Raw genomic sequence first — 20,925 nt, 5'->3', positions numbered from 1 at the left:
TCCCTCCATCTCTCTGTATGTTATTGCAGGGTTCCTGGAGGCTACGTCCACCCAGTCCTTTTTACTGTTACTGTAGGGCTACATTTCCCTGCTACAACAGTGTCTGGCGCACTTGACAATCCACCTTCCACAGTGGGTATGGGGATCTGGAGCTTGGCATGGTCAGTGCCTGAGTTTCCTCTTGCCCATCCCCTGTTTTCCCCTCCACTACTATCTTCTGCCTAGATGGAGCGCTCGCTCTCTCTCTCTCTCTCCCTTCCTTCCTCTGTCGGAGGAGTTTACGCAATCATGTATGGCTCAGTGACAGCCAGTCTATCCACACAGCCTGTTTGGGTCCTGCCATTGCTCTCCTCCTCCCTCGGCGCAATCACCCATGTCAGTGTTTGTTGTGCTACACTGACACCACAGTCTTCTACAGTGACCTTCTTGTGCCCAGACCCTGGGAGTCCCTGCTGGGTCCCCCTTTTGTTTTCATCCTGACAGGATGTTGCTTTGGAGTTTTCGGTCTCCAGATGTTCATGTCATCGATCTAATGCACTAGGCCTCTCGAGACGGTTTCAGTCTTTCTTTCTTCTTTTTTTATTTTTTTTTTATTTATTTATTTATTTTTTTTCAGTGGTTTTCTGGTGTCCACCTTTTTTGTGCTCGCTTTCTGCTCAGGCGTACACTGCTCTCCCTGGTGCCTTTCCACCATGTTCTCTTGAATCGGTCGATCCTGGATGGGGTTCTCTTGTTGTGCCCTTTTTTCCTTTTTTGTTTTCCAGCCGGGCTAGCCCTCTGTCTGGTTCTGTGTTCCTTTGGGTTGATTTCCTACTTCCTTCCAGGGTGGTTTTGGCCCATCTGGCTTCCTAGTTGACTTTTTCTTGTGTCTCTATATGGACCGTAGGTTTAATCTCTGCAAAGGACAGTCCCTTCCTTTTGGCGTCCTAGTCCATCTCCATGGACGGGGGATCATTTGGGAGCTCAGTTTCTGGGACTCGGTTGTCTCTGGCCTGAGGTCTTGTCCGCAGACCTTATAGATGAGTGGGTTCGGTCTCTGTTTTCCTTTCTCTAGTGGTTATTACCACCCTAAGGGGACTGCTTTGGTGCATCCCATGAGGTGAAGAGAGACCATGGAATTGAGTTTTTTTTTTTATACTCACCGTAAATTTTTTCTCGTAGCCTTCATTGGGGGACACCGCACTTACACATATCTTCATTTTTTTGTCCGGATAATCTTTTCTGGTTCTTCATCTGTGATTCTTTTCCAGGGTCCTACAGAGATGTCGTTATTGGCTTCTCCTACTGCTTTTTGACAACTGATTACCTCACTTAGTGGGTGGGTATATCCTGCCAGGGAGAAGCCAACTTTTTTTCCCCTAGTGGCAAGAGCATATACCCATCAGTATAGGTGTCCCACAAATGAAGGCTACGAGAGAGATTTTATGGTGAGTACAATAAATCTCCTTTTTTTTTTTTCTTTCTTCGGGAGATATGCCACCGCCAATGAAGTCTGGCAGTGGCTTTCTCCCCATCAAGAAGTTATGAAGGAGACAATGGCGTAATTAGGGTTGCAACAGTGTGGGATTCAGCAGGTAAGTATACCCTGCTTATTTTAAATTATTTTTTTTCTTGAGCACTATGGACTTCCCCTATATCCACCTATGACATTATCGCCGTTAAGAAATAATTGTTGTTGCAGCAGAGCTGCAGTTCTCTTTAGCTATATCATCAGTCATTATACAGAGCTTGAACATTTTAATTCTTTTCTCATATAGTTTCCCCATTCCTACTTGGGCGCTCTCTTTGGGCCGCAAGTCGATTCACAGCTGCTATGTCTCCAGAGTTAATTCAGCAGTTCCTCCAGGCTACTGTGAGTGGACTTCATGATAATCAGCCACCATCAGTGCGCATTTCTGCTGTCAGAGCTATTTGGGGGTATGTTTAATTTCCCTTGTGTTTTTTTTCTTTTTTTTTTTTTGTATTGTTTTATCTTTTTCATGTTTTTGTGTGTTGATTTTTTTGTAGGTATTGTGATCAGCTCAAAATCTCAGAAAGCACTCATGTTCTTCAGCCCTTTTTGCCAAGTGTGGTTGATGGACTTATACACCTTGCAGCACAGTTTACTTCTGAGGTGTTGAATTTGGTAATGGAAACTCTGTGCATTGTCTGCAGTGTGGATCCGGTGTTTACAGCAAATGCTGAATCTAAGATTTGTCCTTTCACCATTGCAATCTTCCTCAAGTACAGTAATGGTAAAAAAAAATTTGTCTCCTTGGAAAAAAATTACTTTAGAATTAGTTTGTATGCACAGATATATATATATATAGAGAGATTTTTTTTAATTTTATTTTTAGATCCTGTTGTTGCATCTTTGGCACAAGACATTTTTAAAGAATTGGCACAGATACCGGGATGTCAGGGTGCCATGCAAATGCGGCTTATTCCAACTCTTGTTAGCATAATGCAGGCTCCTCCTGAGAAGATTCCAAGTGGTCTTTGTGGAGTAAGTAATTTTTTTTTTTTTTTTTTTAGTGTTTTGTCTGGATGTGTCAAATAAAAACAGACTTTAAAAGGAGTTATCCAGCAGGAGGTTTTTTTTCACAACTTTGGCCATTGCACATGTTTAAAAAACAAAATAAACACTTTACGTACCTTCAGCGTTCCTGCGGTGCCTTTGGTGTCCCCCTCTGATCCCGGCTGCTATCCTCTTCCTCCAGAAATTGTGACATTTGGGCTTGGATTGACATCGGGGCTCAGACTGCCCCTCAGCCAATCCCTGGCCAAGGCAATGTGCAATGGCCAATGTTGTGAACCCCAGCTTGAGGATAAAGGTATGTATTGCTGCTTTAGGGAAACTTTAAAATAAACTCAAATAATTCCTTCATTCAAATGATTTAATAGTATTTCACAATGAGCTGCTTGTTCCCATCTGAGGCAGGACTTAATGGGTTATTGACCAGTTTAACACACAGGTATAATGTTCTACAATATCCTAATATTAAATCTTAATTTTAAAACTACTGCAATGTTAACCCCCACCCGCCCCAGTACGTATCTATATATCCAAGTTGCTAGCTTGTTAGCTAGAGTATGCATACGTCCTAGGGATCTCCTGCTCTGCGCTGCAGGAGATTGCTGGCGGGACCGGGATCCCGGCAGCATTAACCCAATAGATGCCGGTATCAATCCTGATCACAGCATCTAAGGTGTTGACGGGGGAAGGGTGTTATGCCATGCAGTATGAGGTCATATGACGACCTCCTGTATGCCTGCTACAAAAACCTGTGAGATCCAGCTAGAGGCAGTGTGTGCAGCTCATCAGGTCATACTGTGCTGCAGTACAAATGTATTGCAGCATAGTATAAACTGTAAATAGTGAAAAAAATAAAAAGTTCTTCAATAAAAGTATTAAGTGTAAAAAAAAATGTGCCCCTTTCCCAATAAAAGCCCTGTTTTATCATAAAAAAAACACAAATCACATACATACTAGGTATTGCCACATCCGTAATGACGAGTACTATAAAGCTATAATGTAAATTTTCCCGCACAGTGAACGCTGTAAAAAAAAAGCATAAAATTCGCCACTTTTGGTGCAAATAGCGGAATAAAAAAGATGAAAGGTAGCATGTATCGCAAAAATTATACCAATAAAAAAATAAAGTACAGCTTGTCCCGCAGAAATATGCCCTCACTCAATGACTTCAGACGAAAAATAAGTTACAGTAGGCGAGGCTCCCCAGCAGCTGGACCGCGGCGATCTGACATCTTATCCCCTATCCTTTGGATAGGGGATAAGATTTCTAGGGGCAGAGTACCCCTTTAAGGGGTTAAGATTGATTTTACTTTTATTTTCTTATATAAAAAAAAAAAAAAAAAAAAAAAAACAGTCAGACTGAAAAGGGCACCTCCTTCTCCCAGACTTTTGAAGAGAATTGCAATGCATTAAAATAGAATAGGTATGCATTAAAAATACAAAGGGCAAACCACAAAAATAAGCGTTTTAAGCTATATAGCTCTTAGTCATGGCATAGAATCTATGGGTACTATCCCTGTTTATATACTAAATAAGCAGATATGCCGAATAGCAAATCTCCGCGCAATTTTATTTTTCTCCCTTGTGATTTTAATGCATACCTGTGAAACTTTAGTGTTTTTAAATGGAAAGAAACTCTTCGATTGCCTTGTAGCTGGAGGTGCCCTTCGGCCTGCTGATCAGCTGGGGGATGGCGAGTGTGGATTTTTTTGTCTTTTTGATGTACTTTACTACCATGTCATCCTTGTGGCTTTAAAAAGCAAATTCCTACCCCTTTACACTACCAGACTACTAGCCCAGTGACTTCTTATACCTACATGGATCATGGTGTACAAATGTAGCTGAAGGGAATCCTGTCCTCTGGACTTAAATGGGCACTGTCAGATTCAAAAACTTTTTATATCATGTACATCTTAGCAAAACATTAACCTTTTTAATATACTTCATAAGAAAATGTTGTTTTATTTTTATAGAAATCATGGCTTTGTCAAAGCTGAAGCACAGGCATGGACAAAGTCCAGTAAGTGAGGGTGAGCTAGCACTCCTCTATGCTCGCTCCTGTCTGATGGCACTCCTTTGTGCTCGCTCCTGTCTGATGGCACTCCTTTGTGCTCGCTCCTGTCTGATGGCACTCCTTTGTGCTCGCTCCTGTCTGATGGCACTCCTTTGTGCTCGCTCCTGTCTGATGGCACTCCTCTGTGCTCGCTCCTGTCTGATGGCACTCCTCTGTGCTCGCTCCTGTCCTATCAGACCCACCCTCACTTACTGGACTTTGTCCATGCCAGTGCTTCAGCTTGGACAAAACCATGATTTCTATAAAATGGAAATAAAATTTTCTTATGAAGTATATTAGAAGAGTTAATGTTTTGCCAAGATGTACAACATATAAAAAGTTTTAGTATCTGACCGTGCCCATTTAACCACTTAAGGACTAAGGACGTACCTGTACGTCCTGAGTCCTTTCCCTTTCTATAACGCGGGGCTATGTCGTGTCATAGCGGGTCGGGCCCGGCCTCTAACAACGGCCGGGACCCGTGGCTAATAGCGCGCAGCAATGCCGTGCGCTATCAACCCAACGCGGCGTTCAAAGTAAAACATTGCCGGTTAGCTCAGGGGGCTGTTCGGGATGTCTGCGGCGAAATCGCGGCATCCGGAACAGCTGTGGGACACGAGGAGGGTCTCCTACCTTGCCTCCTGGTGTCTGATCGGCGAATGACTGCCCAGTGCCTGAGATCCAGGCTTGAGCAATCAAGCGGCAGAATAATTGATCACTGGTTTCCTATGAGAAACCATTGATCAATGTAAAAGATCAGTGTGTGCAGTGTTATAGCCCCATATGGTGAATAAAGATCATTTAACCCCTTCCCTAATAAAAGTTTGAATCACCCCCCTTTTCCCATTTTAAAAAAAAGTGTAAATAAAAATAAACATGTGGTATCGCCGCGTGCGGAAATGTCCTAATTATAAAAATATGTAATTAATCCGCACAGTCAATGGTGTACGCGCAAAAATAGTGTATTTTTGGTCACTTTTTATATCATGAAAAAGTCCTATCAATACAAAAATGGTACTGCTAAAAACTTCAGATCACGGCTCAAAAAATTAGCCCTTATACCGCTCCATACGCAGAAAAATAAAGTTATAGGGGTCAGAAGATGTCAATTTTAAACGTATACATTTTCCTGCATGTAGTTATGATTTTTTCCAGCAGTACGACAAAATCAAACATATATAATAAGTAGGGTATCATTTTAATCGTATGGACCTACAGAATAAAGTGTCATTTTTACCGAAAAATGTACTGTGTAGAAACAGAAGCCCCCAAAAGTTAAAAAAAAAAAAGTTTTTTCTTCAATTTTGTCTCACAATGATTTTTTTTCCCCGTTTTGCTGTAGATTTTTGGGTAAATGACTGTCATTACAAAGTAGAATTGGTGGCACAAAAAAAATAAGCCATCATATAGATTTTTAGGTGCAAAATTGAGTTATGATTTTTTTAAGGTAAGGAGGAAAAAATTAGTGCAAAAACTGAAAAACCCCTGGTCCTTAAGGGGTTAACTGGATGTTAGTCTGCCAAGTACAGAAGCCTGTGAGGATAGCTATTGGCTTGGTCTCACAGGCAAACTGCCATTGTATATTGACAGGTATACTTAACTTCAGTATGGATGTACTGATGCATTGTAGTGTAACAGTAAAAAGGTAAAACTAAAGTGTTTTTCAATAGTGTAAAAAAAAAAAATGCCTTTCCCAATAAAGCCCTATATTATCATAAAAACTATTTACCCTGTGTCATATCGGGTCAGTCCCGTTAGCTAACGGTAGCTGGGACCCGTGGCTAATACCGGACATCACCGATTGCAGTGATGTCCAGTATTAAAGATCAAAGTTGATTGCCGCATCTAAAGTTAAAGGGGTATTCCAGGCCAAAACTTTTTTTATATATATATATATATCAACTGGCTCCGGAAAGTTAAACAGATTTGTAAATTACTTCTATTAAAAAATCTTAATCCTTCCAATAGTTATTAGCTTCTGAAGTTGAGTTGTTGATTTCTGTCTAACTGCTCTCTGATGACTCGCATCCCGGGAGCTGTGCAGTTCCTATGGGGATATTCTCCCATCATGCACAGCTCCCGGGACGTGACATCATCATTGAGCAGTTAGACAGAAAACTTCAGAAGCTAATAACTATTGGAAGGATTAAGATTTTTTAATAGAAGTAATTTACAAATCTGTTTAACTTTCCGGAGCCAGTTGATATATCTAAAAAAAGGTTTTGCCTGGAATACCCCTTTAACAAAAAAACCATTCCCGGCAGCTCAGTCAGGCTGATCGGGTGAGGACACACGAGGAGGGTTCCTACCTTCCTCCTCTGCATCCGATCGGCGATTGATTGCTCCTAGCCTGAGATCCAGGCTGGAGCAATCGACCGCCGATAACACTAATCAATGCAATGCTATGGCATAGCATTGATCAGTGACTGCAGTCAATGTACTGCATGTTATAGTCCCCTTTGGGGACAATACAGAGCGAGTTTGCTCTGTGCAGTAATGACATTTTTTTACTTTGAAACTCTCTGCTTGTAAGGAAAATAGATGTACAAAATAAATTATATATTGATTCACATAAACAATATGTCTACTTTATGTTGGCATTGTGAAGTTGATATGTTTTTACTCTTTGAAGACATTAAAGGGCTTCAAAGTTTAGCTTTTTTTTTTTCATGAAATTTTTCAGCGAGCAGTTCAGTTTGAAGTGGATTTGAGACTTTTCTGTGAGAAATACCCCATAAATGACCCCATTATATAAACTACCCCCCTCAAAGTATTCAAAATGACATTCATAAACTTTAATCCTTAAGGTGTTTCAGAGGAATAGCAGCAAAGTGAAGGAGAAAATAAAAAATCTTTTACACGAACATGTTTTTTGTAGACCCATTTTTGTAATTTTTACAAGGGGTAAAAGGAGAAAAAGCCCCCCAAAATTTGTAACCCAATTTCTCTTGAGTAAGGAAATACCTCATGTGGATATAAAGTGCTCTGTGGATGCAGTAGAGGGCTCAGAAAGGAAGTAGTGACAATGGGGTTTTGGAGTGCAAATTTTGCTTAAATGGCTTTTGGGGGGGTATTTTGCATTTAGGAAGCCCCCGTGGTGCCAGAACAGAAAAAAAGCATATGGCATACTATTTTGGAAACTACATCCCTCAAGGAACATCAAAAGGGGTACAGGGAGCTTTAACCTCTTGGGGACGCAGGGCGTATGCATATGCCCTGCATCCCCGATCCTTAACCCCTTAAGGACACATGACGTACTGGAACGTCATGTGTCCACTCCCGATCTATAACGCGGGGCCACGGCGTGGCCCCGCGTCATAGCGGTTCGGGCCCGGCCTCTAACAACGGCCGGGACCCGTGGCTAATAGCGCGCGGCATTGATCGCTGTGCCGCGCGCTATTAACCCTTTAGACGCGGCGTTCAAAGTTGAACGCCGCGTCTAAAGTGAAACCGAAAGCATGCCGGCTAGCTCAGTGGGCTGTTCGGGATAGCCGCGGTGAAATCGCGGCATCCCGAACAGCTGACAGGACAGCGGGAGGGCCCCTACCTGCCTCCTCGCTGTCCGATCGCCGAATGACTGCTCAGTGCCTGAGATCCAGGCATGAGCAGTCATGCGGCAGAATCATCGATCACTGGTTTCTTATGAGAAACCAGTGATCAATGTAAAAGATCAGTGTGTGCAGTGTTATAGGTCCCTATGGGACCTATAACACTGCAAAAAAAAAGTGCAAAAAAAAAGTGAATAAACATCATTTAACCCCTTCCCTATTAAAAGTTTGAATCACCCCCCTTTTCCCATAAAAGAAAAAACACAGTGTAAATAAAAATAAACATAAATGGTATCGCCGCGTGCGGAAATGTCCGAATTATAAAAATATATCGTTAATTAAACCGCACGGTCAATGGCGTGCGCGCAAAAAAATTCCAAAGTCCAAAATAGTGCATTTTTGGTCACTTTCTATATCATGAAAAAATGAATAAAAAGCGATCAATAAGTCCTATCAATGCAAAAATGATACCGTTAAAAACTTCAGATCACGGCGCAAAAAATGAGCCCTCATACCGCCCCATACACGGAAAAATAAAAAAGTTATAGGGGTCAGAAGATGACAATTTTAAACGTATACATTTTTCTGCATGAAGTTATGATTTTTTCCAGAAGTGCGACAAATTCAAACCTGTATAAGTAGGGTATCATTTTAATCGTATGGACCTACAGAATACATATGAGGTGTCATTTTTACCGAAAAATGTACTACGTAGAAACGGAAGCCCCCAAAAGTTACAAAATGGCGTTTTTTTTTTTCAATTTTGTCTCTCACTGATTTTTTTTCCCGTTTCACCGTAGATTTTTGGGCACAATGACTGACGTCATTACAAAGTAGAATTGGTGGTGCAAAAAATAAGCCATCATATGGATTTTTAGGTGCAAAATTGAAAGAGTTATGATTTTTTAAAGGCAAGGAGCAAAAAACGAAAATGCAAAAACGGAAAAACCCCCGGTCCTTAAGGGGTTAAGGATTCAGGGCGTATCTGTACAAGCTTGCCCTGATCAAGCTTAACAGGTTTAAACCGTTCTCACCGGTGGAGAACGGGTAATCCTATGGGCAGCCAGGACCCATGGCTAATGCCGTGCATGGCCGATCGGGCCGATGCCTGGCATTAACCCTTTAGGCTTCGCGATCAAAGTTGATTGCTGCGTCTGAAACAAAAGTAAAAGAATCCCCGCAGCTCAGTGGAGCTGATCGGGACTATTGCGACAAAATTGCTATGTCCCGATGAGCTTACTGGATGACGGGAGGGTCCTCGTCTGCCTCGCCGTTGTCCGATTGGCGATCTACTGCTCCATGCCTGTGCAGCAGGCTAGAGCAGCAGATCGCCGGTTACACTCGATCAGTGCTTTGAAATGGCGTAGCACTGATCAGAATATGCAATCAGATGATCGCATGTTTTAACCCGCCCATGGGGGTCTGTCTTTCTACATTCGTCAAGGGGCACAGTTATTGTCTATTTGACTGTGTCCCTTTATCACTGGCACTTGGAGGGACACTCATTACGCCGTTGTCTGCACAGTTTCCGCCGTGTCTGTCTCCCATTTCTGGGCTGCCACATGCATAGCTGTGGCTTCCTGTACTTCACTGTTGGTGTGAGGACCCTATCTGAGGGTTCCTGCAGGCACAAGGGACTGCTGACAGTCAGCCAGTCTGTCTCCATGGTCTCCTACACCACCGGTTGCCCATAAGTTTGGCCGCATTCCGGGTTCGAAGGAGTGCTCCTATGTGCTCAGGAATCCTCCATCTTTCAGACGGACGGCTGTCTCCGTAGTTTACTGCTACATCAGGTCAACTACCATACACTTCCCACTGTGTGGCGGAAGTTCAGATAATCCGCTGCCTAGGCGTAGTTCAGAGTGGGTGTCCTCATGTTGCTCCGTGAGCACTCTGCAATACCCCACATGCTGGTTCGTTGGGTTTCCTACTTTATCAGGTCCCTCTCCAAATGCCTGCCGCTCTCATGGCTTTAGGCTGGTAGCCCACTTTTAGTGTTTGGTTCTGGATGTGGGACCCGGTGTGGCCATGGCCCCTATGCCAGGTAGTCAGACTGTCTGCATGGCTTTCTGATCCACCAGGTCACCTCCCCCATTCCTGCCGCTCACCTGACTGCAGTCTGGTGACTCCTTCCATGTGAAGTTCCACAAAATGTGCCTATAGGTTCACGGGACCTATTCTTTGTCTGCATGTTTCCTGCCCCACATGCATCCCTCATCTCTTGCATCTACGACTGCAGTCCTGGTGTGTAGCATTATTAGGAGCTTGGGTGTGGGAGTCTCCTGCAGGTTCCATGGTTTTTCATGGCTATAGCTGCACTCTGTTCCCCTTTTCTAAGAGTGCCACATTGGTCTGCTAGGGGCATGGTTGTGAATTGGGTGCTGAGTGTCTTCCATTCTGCTGGACTCTTGGATGTCTGGGGTTTCCTTCATGTCTGCAGTTTGGTTCCCCTCTACTATCGTGAGGTAACCATGTCTATGTCCTTACGTATGCTAGGTCCTCTGCACATGTAGAGTCAACCCTTCCTTCTGTTCGTTGTGGTGTGCCTTGGGCCTTCCTGTGGTCTTGTTCTGAAGTCCTGTGATGGTTGAGCATCTCTGTTCTGGCAAGGGGCATGTTGGGGCAACAGTCAGTTCAGGCCGCCCTTTGCCTCCAGGTATTTTCCTGGTTTCCTGTGCAGTGTGGCTCAGGCGTCTGCTCTGTTGCCTTAGACACGTCTAGGATGGCTCAGCTGGCACCCATCTGGTCCAAGGTTTTACCCCGTTGGGGTGTTCCGCTCAACGCTTTTGGTTGTTCTGTGCAACGTAGCCATGTCTTGGTTTCCTTGCCCAGCACCTGTATCCAGGATTCTAATCCCTTCATATCTCTATATGATGTCGTAGGGTTCCTGGGGGGCTCCATCCACCCAGTATTTTTCGTCCCGTTGCCGTAGGGTGGCATTTCCCTGCTTCGACAGTGCCTGGCACACTTGTCAATCCCCCTTCCACCTGGGGTACGTGGATCAGGGAGCTGGCGTGGTTGGTGCCTAGGTTTTTCTCCTGACCACCCCTTGTTTTTCCCCTCTGCTAGGGGGACTATTTCGCTGAGCTCTGTCATCTACCTAGATGGAGCCATCTCTCTCCTCATCCCTTGGCGCAATCTCCCTGGGTTTTATCCTTCCCTTGACTGTGTCTGTTGTTTGACACTGACACCACAGTCTTCTAGAGTATCCTCCCTGTGCCCTGCACCTGGTAGTCTCTGCTGGATTCCCTTATGTTTTTCCCTCTGTTCCCATCCTGATGGGATGTTGCTTCGGAGTGCTCTGGTCTTCTCGGACTGCTGGGGTCCAACTCTGGTTAGTCTCTTTGGCTTGGACGCTATCCTAGACTGCTGTGGCGTGCCTTCTTTTTTGGGGGGTTGGCCCTCCTGGTTCTTTGGGCCTTCGTGATGCTTAAGGTCTCTGGCCGCTTTGGTGTTCTGGGATGCTCCTTTTTAGTGTCTTAAGCTCTTTCTTGACCATTTATACTTCTGTGTACGTCTTCCTGGTGACTCGGGAACCTCCAGTTCCCATGTCTGTCTCCTTCGGGGGCCTTGTACTCGTGGGATGGGGGGGGGGGGGGGGCGTTCGGGTTATCTGATTACACAATAATGGAGGAGAAAGGGAAATAGCCGTCAGGCACTGCAAAGCAAACTCTACCAGTCTGTGTATCGGGACAATCTACTGCCAGGTGTAAGAACGTGCTGCTGAGGTGGGATCAGAGGCGGTGCGGCTACAATAGTAGAGAAGGCAAACAAATATTCCAATACTGGAGAGCGAAAAGACTAAATGAATCGCACTCACCACGTTTGATGTCCCAGGTAGTAGATGTTTTTTCCATCGAAATAATAAGCAGCATAAACAAGGATGATGAATCCATGGAGCGGGGAGTGAGAGTAGCCGCTCTCAGACACAGGGGCACACCACAGGTGGCAACTAGTTTTGAGTCAGCCGACGCTTCTTCCAGAAACACCTGGCCAGAAGAAGCGATCTACTACCTGGGACATCAAACGTGGTGAGTGCGATTCATTTAGTCTCTTCGCTCTCCAATTATCTGGATTACACCAATCGAGCTAATTTTGCCTTCTGGGTGCTCACGGTTTGCCCCTGGGACTGGGGTTTTGGGATCTCCGGATAATTGGATCATTGCTCTTATGCACCAGACCTCTCTAGAGCCAGTTTCCGTCTTTTTTCCAGTGTTTTTTTTTGGTCTTCACCTTCGGTGCTCTCCTTCTGCTCAGGCGTATGCTGCTCTTCCTGTTGTTTTTTCCGCCATGTTCTCTTAGATCAACTGATCAACTCTGGACGGGTTCTTTTGTTTCCCAGCCGGGCTAGCCCTCTGTCTGGTTCTGTGTTCCTTGGGGTTGATTTCCTACCTCCTTCCAGGATGGTTCTGGCCGCGACCCTTTTTTTTTTTATTTTATTTTTTTATATATCTATATGGACCGTGGGTTTAGTCTCTGCATAAGACTGTCCCTTCCCTTGGTGTCCTAGTCCATCTCCATGGACATGGGATCTTCCGGGAGCTCAATTTCTGGGCATCAGTTCTCTCTGGTCTAGGGTCTCTGCCACAGGTCTTACGGTCGAGTGGGTTCAGATGTACTCCAATGAAGGCTACGAGAAAGATTTTACGGGGAGTACAAAAAAATCTCCTTTTTTAATTTTCACGGACCACTTTTCCAAAAATCTGTCAGACACCTGTGGGGTGTAATTGCTCACTGCACCCCTTGTTACATTCCGTGAGGGGTGTAGTTTCCAAAATGGGGTCATGTGTGGTGGGAGTCCTCTGTTCTGGCAGCATGGGGGCTTTGTAAATGAACATGGCCTTCTATTCCAGCCAAATTCTCTCTCCAAAAGCCCAATGGTGCTCATTCTCTTGAGCCATGTAGTGTGCCCGCACAGCACTTTACATGCACATTTGGGGTATTTCCTTACTCAGAAGAAATAGTGTTACACATTTTGGGGGCTTTTTTTTTTTTTTTTTTTTTTTTTTTTTACTAGTAACACCAGCATTTTTGCGGAAAAAAAATAAAATTTTTCATTTTCATGCACAACATTAACGAAAATTTGTCAATCACCTGTGGAGTGTTAAGGCTCTCTATACCCATTAAGTTCCGTGAGGGTTGTAGTTTCCAAAATGGGGTCACGTGTGTTTATTTTTATTTTTTTTTGCATTTATGTCAGAACCACTGCAACTATCAGCCACCCCTGTGCAGGGGTGTATATGTATTGTTTTACTTTTTATTTTGTGGCAGTGTAGTGTAGTGTAGTTAGTGTTTTTTAGGGTACATTCACACGTGCGGGGGTTTAGAGTGAGTTTCCCGCTGGGAGTTTGTTGTGGTGGAATATTTGCTGCAGCTCAAACTTGCATTGGGAATCTAGCTGTAAACCCCCCTCCCATGTGAATGTACCCTGTACATTCACTTTGAAGGAGGGGGGTTGTTTACGGGCACAAACATCCAGCTGTTGCAAATCTACAACTCTTAGCATGAATGACAGACTGTGCATGCTGGGAGTTGTAGTTTTGCTACAGCTGGAGTCACCAGTGTGACTCCAGCTGTTGCAAAACTACAACTCCTAGCATGTACTGACAGCCGTTTGCCGCCGGGCATGCTGGGAATTGTAGTTTTGCAAGATCTGGAGGGCCACAGATTAGAGACCGCTGCACAGTGATTTCCAAACTGTGACCCTCCAGATCTTGCAAAACCACAAATCCCTGCATTCCCAGACAGTAAATGCCTGTCTGGACATGCTAGGAGTTGTAGTTTTGCAACAGATGGAGGCACACAACTACAACTCCCAGCATGCCCAGACAGCCGTTTGAAGCCAGGCATGTTGAGTTGTAGTTTTGCAACATATGGAGGAACACAGTTTTGATACCACTGTGTAGTGGTTTCTAAACTGGTCCTCCAGATGTTGCAAAACTACAACTCCCAGCATGCACAGACAGGCATTGATTCTCTGGGCATGCTGGGAGTTGTAGTTTTGCAACATCTGGAGGAACACAGTGGGACCCCAGCGATGAGACAACTTATTCCCTATTTGAATAGGGTGTAAGATGTCTAGCAGCGGAGTACCCTCTAGCAGGGCAGAAAATGGTGTTTTGGGATTTGAGAAAAAAGGACTAAAAAATATTGGGTTTGGTTTTTTTTTTAAGAAAAGGGCGTGGCTTGCACTTTAGCCTGGCGGATGCAAGGCTGAAGTATTCATTGCCTGACAAACACTGTTGCAGCGGACAGTCTCTTACATGGGCTCCCTAGGGATTGGCATCCGAGGCCTCTGAGACTGCCTGATCTAAAGCAGTGCTTACTACTGGACACTCATCATTACCTCACCTCTCACTGCAGGTCCTTGTTAGATAGGGGACAAGACTAAGAAGACATCATCTATAGCAGGGATCTTTAGCCTTTGGGTTTGCACCTGGTGCAGAACTAGAACTGTGGTTCTTATTTAGCTGCAGAGCCACCAGTTAAAGACTGCACTGACTCGCTGCACTGAAGTAGCTGCTGCTGAACTAAAACTCCCAGCAATTAATCACAACTACATTAGGGGCAGTAACACATGAATAAACTTGTACTGCAATAAAACACATGCACTTTCTTTTGTCTTACTGCTCCATATAAATGTTGTAGTAATTGACATTGCCTGCTAAGAGTTGTAGTAGTTCTGCACCAGTTACAGAGCCACAGGTTGCAGATCACTGCTCTATATAGCGCAACATACTGTTGTTTTAGTTTTGGGACATCTAATACAATTATACATAAACTGATTTCAGACCAAACTTTTCAGTTTGGTGCACCCCTAGTTAGTGCCAAAAGTGGTCCAAGGAAGGACAACTAGTGAACTGGCTAAAGGTTACCTAAAACTCTGGGGAGATTTATCAAAACATTTATAGAGAAGGAATGGTGTAGCTGCCTTTAGCAACCAATCAGATTGCTTCTTTCAATTTTGAAAAAAGGCCTCTGAAAAATAAGTGAACTTATTGGTTATTATGGGCAACTGCACGACTCTTCCTCAAGGCAGGCTTTGATAAATCTCCCCCATTGTGTGTGGTGAGGGAACACAAGCTATTGTTTGATCCTAGAGGTTAACCATTGTAGTGAGAGTACATACTTCAGTGGGTCAGAATTTTTTGGCAAGACGAGGGGAAACCTACCCAATGTTTAGCACTATAATGTTATGGCTTATCGGAGTATAGATTTTTCTGCGCATTGTTCCTGTAACTTTTGCTGTTCTAAATAAATATTGCCAAAAATGCCTTCTTAAATACACAGTGCTTATCTGACAAAGGATGGGAGCTGCACATGTGCAGTAATAGTGAGGCTCGTAAGACAAGACGCAGCACAGCTAGCCCTACACATGCACATTAGAACCTAAAGTTAGTGTTGTGCAGTGTTGTAGCTTTTCATGGCTGTAGCTATTGGGGGTGCAGTCCCAATAGCCCCTCTATTATAAATGAGGACAAAGTGGGGGAACTTTTACAGAATGAATTGAGTCTTAGGAGCTTCAAGTTATGAATCTATGGTTACAATATTTCGGAGTGTACAAGTGCTGTAGGTTTAGGACAGTAGAAATTTTGTAATAAACTACAAATATAGGTCATTCTTTAATTTCCCCATATTGCATGAAAAGAAAGGGGTACTCCTTTACTTAAGAATAAGAGATACAGCCCGGGGTACTCTGGTGGAAAACAAATTATTTTATTTGTATTTTTTGTGCCTAAAAGTTAGATTTGTAATTTACTTCTATTTAAATAAATCTTCTTCTAATACTTATCAGCTGCTGTATGCTCCAGGAAGTTGTATTGTTCTTTTCAGTCTGACCATAGTGCTCTCTGCTGACACCTTTATCCAAGTCTGGAACTGTCCAGAGTAGGAGCAAATCCCCATAGAAAACCTCTTTTGCTGTGGACAGTTCCTGACATGAACAGAGGTGTCAGCAGAGAGCACTGTGGTAAGACTAAAAAGAACTACACAACTTCCTCTGTGGTATACAGCAACTGATAAGTAGGGGAAGGATTAAGATTTTTTTCAAATAGAAGTAATTTACAAATTTGTTTAACTTTCTGGCACCAGTTAATTAGAAAAAATTTTTTTACCACCGGAGTAACCCTTTTAAAGGAGTACTCAAGCTCTAACTATTTCTCCTCCGTTGTGCCCAGGCTGCAGAAAAAAAAGAATGAAAACAAACGATCACTCGCCTTCCTGCGTCCCCGCAGAGCACTGCTACAGCTGATCGGTCCTCCGGTCCCATCTTCTGCCTTCTTCACATGGTGCTCAGCCTATCACCATCCACAGCGATGTCCTGCCTTGGCCGGTGATGAGCTGACTGCCGAGTTATGATTTGTGCACAGGAAGAGGGCAGAAGACGGGACAGGAACCGATCAGCTGTAGCAGCGCTCCGGAGGAATGCAGGAAGGTGAGTGAAAGTTCATTTTCATTTTTTTTTTTCAGCCCGGGCACAATGGCGGAGAAATAGTCGGTGCTAGATTACTCCTTTAGGGCTTGTTCAAACAGGCGGGTTACCTGCAGGCTTTCTGCAGCATATCTGCTGCGGAAAATCCGCAGCGGATTTTGCTGCCACGGACTTCAATGAGTCCAAAGGAAAATCTGCCTTTATTGCATATTTTCTGCTGACCCATTAAAGTCAATGGTAGCAAAATCTGCTGCAATTTTTCCGTAGAAGATACTCAGTGGAAATTCCACAGGTAATCCGCCTGTGTAAACGTACCCTTAAGATTACAATGTATCCCTTATCCACCCAATGTTTGCGCCCCATCAATCAAAAGAATTGGTATCCCGTTGCCTTGTTTGAAGGTTGTGGCAGTTGTTTGTGTACTACTTCTCCTTTCTCACACTATGGGACTGCACTGTAATCCAAGCACTGTAATCTATCTTCAGTCTAACCTTTTGACCACTGCTTCATTTAAAGAATCTTAGTAGTCAGACCCTTACTAAGTAAACATGTCAACTACTCTGTGGAATTTTTGGTGCAACCACTTTATTGCTGTAACTGACATATGTTTTGTAAAATCTTGCAGACCTCCATTGATATTTTGACCACAGTTGTGAGGAACACAAAGCCACCTCTTTCAGAACTTCTTATCTGTCAAGCTTTTCCTGCAGTTGCTCAGTGTACCCTACGTACAGATGATAATACAATCATGCAGGTACTTTAATTTGATGTAGAATGTTAAAAACCTAAAAACACACACAACCTTGTTTATATAACTATGCATTAAGTTTGCTTGTAGGTTTAGAAGTGCTTATATTTGTAAAGAAAGAAAAACGTATTGTATAGAATGTGTAATTTGTCCATTGTTGATCTTTTGTTCCCAGAATGGCGGTGAGTGTCTTCGGGCCTATGTTTCAGTTGCACTGGAGCAAATTGCACAGTGGCAGGATGATCAAGGACACAGTGGTCTTTGGTATGTCATGCAAGTAGTTAGCCAGCTTCTGGACCCACGGACATCTGAATTCACTGCAGCATTTGTGGGACGTCTTGTATCCACTCTTATTTCCAAGGCTGGTCGTGAGTTGGGTGAAAATTTGGATCAAATTTTGAGAGCGATTCTTAGCAAGATGCAGCAGGCAGAGACTCTAAGTGTCATGCAGGTATTAATATGGAGACCCTAAGATCAATAGAAACATTTCATCTGTATGCAATTAATACATTTCATGTTGTGGAATTCTAAGAGTTTTTTTTTTTTTTTACTTTACTTTAGTCCTTGATCATGGTGTTTGCACACCTTGCAAACTCTCAGTTGGAGCCATTGCTTGAATTCCTTTGCAGTCTTCCTGGTCCTACTGGTAAACCAGCTCTAGAGTTTGTCATGTCAGAGTGGATGAGTCGACAGCATTTGTTCTATGGACAGTATGAAGGCAAAGTCAGGTGAGACTTAGTAGAGGTTTTAGTGATTTGTTGCAACATAATTTCTGGGAACCCCATTTACACACAGAAGTAAATATCTTCACAGGTTGTTAGGGCATGCTGTAGATTTTAGTTTTGCAATGGTAAATGGTTCAATATGTGGAGAAAAATGCATGTATTGCGACCTGGCTAACAGTTTGCAAGGACTAGTGACAATATTTTACAAAGAAAGGCCAGGAAAATACTCACCAAAAAGCTAGTTCATTTTAATTTACCATCTGATGTAATGAACAAGTAATATGTTTGTCTATGCTTTTTATGTCACAATAAATATAATTTATTTCTGTGCTCTTTTCTCCACAGCTCGGTAGCTCTTTGCAAGATTCTTCAGTATGGCATTAACATGGATGACAAGAGACTACAAGATATCAAAGTAAAAGGAGATGAAATATTTGATATGCAGGAAGGTATCCGCACTAGATCCAAGACCTCCAGAAGTTAGTTCAGTTTTTAACTTTAAAATATTTTTGTTTAGGACTGACATCCTTGTTTTTGCATATCAGGTGTATCTATACCTAGTAGAACATGCAGAAGAGCTGTTAGGTTTAAGGAATCTGAAGTTACCATGTGATGGTGTTATTGCAGGATCAGAAACATAATTAATAGTTGGGACAATTATGCACAGGGCGCTACCAATTATGTTTATTTATTTATTTTTATTTGGAAAATGGGAAAAGGAGGGTGATTTTAAACTTTTAACATGGAAGGGTTTTTTTTATTTAATTTTTTACACTTTATTAGTCCCCTTTAGGAGGCATCATTAGATTCCTCATACAGATCAATGGAGTTCCATAGAACTCAATTGATCTGTGCTCATTGGATACATCAAAAGGATAGGGGATAAGATTGACTGGGGACCTCCGCAATCTCTTATGCAGCACCCACCTGTGTGAGCTTCACGCAACGCTGGAGTCTCAGTCTGAAGCCTCACAACCACGGGCCGGAGTATCGTGACGTCACAACCCTGCCCCCATGTGACGTCACGATACTCCCCCTCCCATAGATTTGCATTGAGGGGCGGAGTCGTGATGTCACTATACTCTGGCCCCATGGTCATGAGGCTTCAGACTCGGAGCCTCCAGCGCTGTGTGAAGCTCACACAGGTGGGTGCTGCATGAGAGATTGCGGGGATCCCCAGCGATCAGACATCAGATTTGCTGTACAATAGCCCAAACAATGCAAAAGACTACTGCAATGTTTAGTTAGTAGCAGAAATCTCCATAACAATCAATAATTGGGTTACCAGCAGTTGACAATACAGGTCATCTGACATCTTCAATAGCGAAAAAAAGACTCCACTCCAAAATAACTTTATCCAGCAGTGCAAGTATGGCTTTTCAACCTCTGAGGCCTTTTATCAAGTTTAATAAAGACTTCTTCAAAAAGGCTGAATCTCATGAACTTGTGAATAAAATATTGTAGTGCTTTTCTCTCATTTCTATTAAGAGATATCTCGTGATGCCTGGGTTGCAAGAAAATAAAACTATAAAGAGGACTCTCTTGCTGCTGCTTCCCCGTCATCCCGGTATCTTGCTCTGTTCCACCGCCGTCATGCATTTAGCCACGGCATTGGTCACCTAGGCTCAATATATCACATTGCCGCTCAGCCTATCGCTGGTTGAGGCGGGATATTGCTGTGGCAGTCTATTAGCTGACCGACTGTGTGACGCGCTGACCACGGCCAGACCAGGAAGAAGATGGTGACGGACTAAGTGAGATACCGGGGGAGCAGAGACAAGTGAGTCCTCTTTTTCTTTTCTTGCAACCCAGGCATTATGTAAAGAAATGGTCTTTTGTGGAATATTATTGAGGAGAATGCTCAGAAGCCTCCTTTCTTAAATCGATTTACCACTGCATCCTTGGGGGTGGGGGGCAATAGGGGGCTACTCATTTTATCAATAATGTACACTGATATAATTGGTGGTAGGTGCTATTAAGCAAACAGCAGAATTTTATGTAAAATATATATATATTTTTTATATTTTTAATGTTGTTTTTTTTACTTTTAAGATCCTCAACGTTTTACAAGCATCCCTTTGTTGATAAAGATTTACAAACTGATAATTAATGAATTGTCAAGTGTAATTGAGGCAAATGCGACTAGAAATGCAGAAGAGGAATGGGCACAAAATAATGGTAAGTGAAAAGCATTTTGCTTCTCATATCCAAACATTGGATAAAAGATAAATAACAAAGCCAAGATTGTATACTAAGTGAGAGGTCCAAATAGCACCCTGGAGTGTTTAATGTTTAATCTATAAAGCTACGCTCTCCTCATAGAATGTGAGTGGCAGCAGCAGATAACTCCCTTAAATGCCTTGGTCATTAGTGATCACTGCGCTTCAGAACTTCAATGAAAGTCCCCCTGCCTGACCAGCATCCCCGCAACATATATACAAGGTATAATTGGTCTACATGCCTGACTGAGGTCTCCTCATCTACTCAGTGCAGGTTCTGGACAATCTACTAATTGTCTGGCAGACTCTCAGTAGACTGCCAATTACAGTGAGTAATGCTACGCAATAGTGTAGCATTATTTAATATTAGCAATGTAAGCATTGCTTAACCCCTTAAGGACACAGGGCGAACGGGCGAGTGGTGGGGACTGGACCGGGATACCTGCTGTAATCATTCAGCAGGCACCCCGTGCAAATCCATGGACCCTCAAATGCGCATGGAGCTCCCTCACTTTGGAGCTCTGTTGTATTTCAAGGCAACAGTATATGGAGTATTTCCGTACTTGGGAAAAATTGCCTAACAAATTTTGGGGGGGCTTTTTCTCCTTTTACCCCTTATGAAAAGGTAAAGTTAGGGTCTACTACAGCGTGTTATTGTAAAAAATTAAATTTTTTACACTAACTTG

General features: G+C 43.2%; 1 protein-coding gene across 1 annotated transcript in view; it reads left to right on the top strand.

Moving 5' to 3' along the window:
* Positions 1-20,925, top strand: part of IPO9 (importin 9) — an 89,244-nt gene that overhangs the window by 53,541 nt on the left and 14,778 nt on the right. Inside the window, exons 14-21 of the mRNA XM_056557521.1 lie at positions 1,758-1,917; positions 2,008-2,234; positions 2,337-2,485; positions 17,173-17,301; positions 17,471-17,746; positions 17,857-18,023; positions 18,366-18,499; positions 20,073-20,198. Coding sequence (XP_056413496.1) covers positions 1,758-1,917; positions 2,008-2,234; positions 2,337-2,485; positions 17,173-17,301; positions 17,471-17,746; positions 17,857-18,023; positions 18,366-18,499; positions 20,073-20,198 — 1,368 coding nt within the window. The remainder of the gene's footprint in view (positions 1-1,757; positions 1,918-2,007; positions 2,235-2,336; positions 2,486-17,172; positions 17,302-17,470; positions 17,747-17,856; positions 18,024-18,365; positions 18,500-20,072; positions 20,199-20,925) is intronic.

This window comes from Hyla sarda, chromosome 2, assembly GCF_029499605.1.
Source record: "Hyla sarda isolate aHylSar1 chromosome 2, aHylSar1.hap1, whole genome shotgun sequence".
Classification (NCBI taxonomy): domain Eukaryota; kingdom Metazoa; phylum Chordata; class Amphibia; order Anura; family Hylidae; genus Hyla; species Hyla sarda.
The sequence above is the reverse complement of the archived record's forward strand: the minus strand, read 5'-3'. Positions and strand labels throughout refer to the sequence as shown.